General features: G+C 62.8%; 1 protein-coding gene across 1 annotated transcript in view; it reads right to left on the bottom strand.

Annotated features, from left to right (window-relative positions):
- The window catches only part of HSPG2 (heparan sulfate proteoglycan 2), a 99,810-nt gene that overhangs the window by 73,093 nt on the left and 24,397 nt on the right, over window positions 1-2,320 (bottom strand). Inside the window, exons 6-8 of the mRNA XM_015412569.1 lie at window positions 1,326-1,435; window positions 961-1,019; window positions 353-513 (exon numbers count right to left, since the gene is read on the bottom strand). Coding sequence (XP_015268055.1) covers window positions 353-513; window positions 961-1,019; window positions 1,326-1,435 — 330 coding nt within the window. The remainder of the gene's footprint in view (window positions 1-352; window positions 514-960; window positions 1,020-1,325; window positions 1,436-2,320) is intronic.

Below are 2,320 nucleotides of genomic sequence, written 5' to 3'. Positions count from 1 at the left end.
TCCAGTGAGCCGGGGGCAAGGAGGGGGGCCGGGGGGGGGGGCACAGGTGTGCCACGCACAGGCCCCTCCCCCCTCGACTGGTCAGGGAAGGACGAGCTGCTGCTGCTTCTCCCCACTGCCCCCCCCAGGCCCTGCCTTTGCTCCCCGCCCAGGTGGGAGGAAGCCTCCGGGTCCCGCTCCACGTCTCCACCTGAACACTCACCTGGGGGCTCCACGGCAAGGGGGGGAGGTGGGGTTTGGGCTGCAAGCAAAAAGAGAATTAACCGCGGGGGCGACTCACAATCCCAGAACGACTCCCCCCCCAAAACACACGCACACACACACACACACAAACGCCAGTCGGCTAGATCACCTGCTCCCAGGCGGCGGAACTGGAAGCCCCACGTCGAAGTGACGTAAGAGGCGATGGAGCCGCTCTCGATGACCGAGTAGAGCACCTGGCGGATCTGCTCCTCGTCCACGTTCCCCTCGGAGCCCACGTCCAGCTCCACGAAGATGTCACCGTTGATCTCCCTGTGTGTGGGGGGGGAATGGGGGGGGAAATGGTCCTAATCTGCAAAAGGAGAGACGCAGCCACAGTGCCAGGAGCTCAGACTCCGGTGTGGCCGCAGCCCCGGCACCCTCGGGAAACGATTGTGGGACGACAACGGCTTTCTTTACAAGCCGCACGCTTCTGACTGTCAGAGCTGCCCTAGGACTCCTCTACGGGCACAGAGAAGGCGGGGGCAAGGGTGGGAGGAGCTCTGGGTGAGGCACCTCATTTTATTCACTCATTTAAAATGGTCATAGGCCAGCCTACTGCCCAGGCACGGGGGGGGGGCACATCTGCACACCCCTCTCTCCCTCAGGGTCTGACACACTCCACACCTCCGACTTTCTCTCTGCCAGGGGATGGAGACAGCGGGTGCTGCCCCCACAGAGAACTCAGTGCCTGCTCGGGAGTGGCCCCCCGCAACTCACTTGACGAAGACCACGCTGACCATTTGCTCCCCGGGGATCTTGTAGTATTCAGACTCCAGCTGGGGAAGGAGAGAGGAAGCATCAGAGTGTGGCCCTGGGCAGACACGCCCCCCCCCACCGCCCAGCAGGAAACCCCTCAGCCTCCCCCTCTCTCAGGTCCCAACATCCGGAGGACTCAGCTGGATCCCCTTTGTGGCTCTGCCCCTCGGGGGGGGGGGGAGAGGGAGGGCACTGCTATGCTGTGTGTTGACACAGGCAGTTTCCCAAGGCCTCCACTCCCACAACAAGAAATGGGCCACAGTTAAAGAGGGGGGGGGGAGGAGAGAAACGGGGCCAGAACTTTGGGCTCTGTCGGTGCCACTCACCGTATCCACTACCGCTTTGGAGACATCTTGAAACTCCTCCGAGTTGACGTCATCCAGGCGCGGGGAATAGTCAATGGACTTTGTGAAATTCACCAGGGCCCGGAAATAGACTGGAGGACGGGCAAGAGGGTCAGGGCCAGAGCACAGGTTCTCCCGACCCCACACCCCAAACGCACAGTCCACTCATCCCGAAAAAGCACCGCCCAGAGATATGGATTCAGCTCCTCACAGACGCAGGAGCCGGAAAGGTGGGGAGGGGGTCACCCAACCGCCCACAAGCCGGTGGTCCGAAGGAGCTCAACAGGAGTGCCGGCGCAGACCCTCCACTGCCTGGCACTTGCTCTGCTCAGACCAACACGAGAACTTCCCAAGTCCCACACATGCAACACAAACCGCATGCACGGGGTGGGGGGGGGATAGGATTGCAAATGGACACCGTGCGGCAGGCCGTTTCAGCTCCAAGGGAGGGGGCAGAACCGGGGTTCCAGCACAGCAGGAGTGAAGGCTGACTGCAGCCCCCTCCCCAGAAGCCCAGCGCAACTGGCAGCCAACCCGTGCCCTCGAAGGCCCCCTCCTCCCAGGAGGAGGTGGGAGGATGCCGCAGGCACCAGATTCCTCTTCCCCCCACCCCCAGGTTTCACATGGGCCGCCGGCCAGCGTCTGGGGCCAGAGGCAGCTCCCAGCGCAGCGCAGCCCAGCTGCAAGGCCAGCCGGACAGATGACCGAGAAGGGCCGGGACTGGCTGTGCTTCAGGTGCCTCCGCAGGGAGAAAGGCCAGAGAGGGTCCTGCGTCAGGCCCTGGCTGGCCTGCCCCACTTGGGGGGGGGGGAGCCGCTCTGCTCAGATCCAGGTCCAGCCCCCATCTGTTGCTTAGAGCGCCTCTGCTCAATAATGCACAGCCTCTCAATAATTCATCCGGCACTTTTAATCTGAAGAGCGCTCTCCAATAGTTCTCAAGTTCTGAGTTCACAGCCACCTTCCCTGGCCACAATTCC

The sequence above is a fragment of the Gekko japonicus genome, unplaced genomic scaffold (genome assembly GCF_001447785.1).
Source record: "Gekko japonicus isolate JY-2015 unplaced genomic scaffold, Gekko_japonicus_V1.1 scaffold131, whole genome shotgun sequence".
In the NCBI taxonomy this organism is placed as follows: Eukaryota; Metazoa; Chordata; class Lepidosauria; order Squamata; family Gekkonidae; genus Gekko; species Gekko japonicus.
This window is presented reverse-complemented; position numbering and strand designations above follow the sequence as displayed.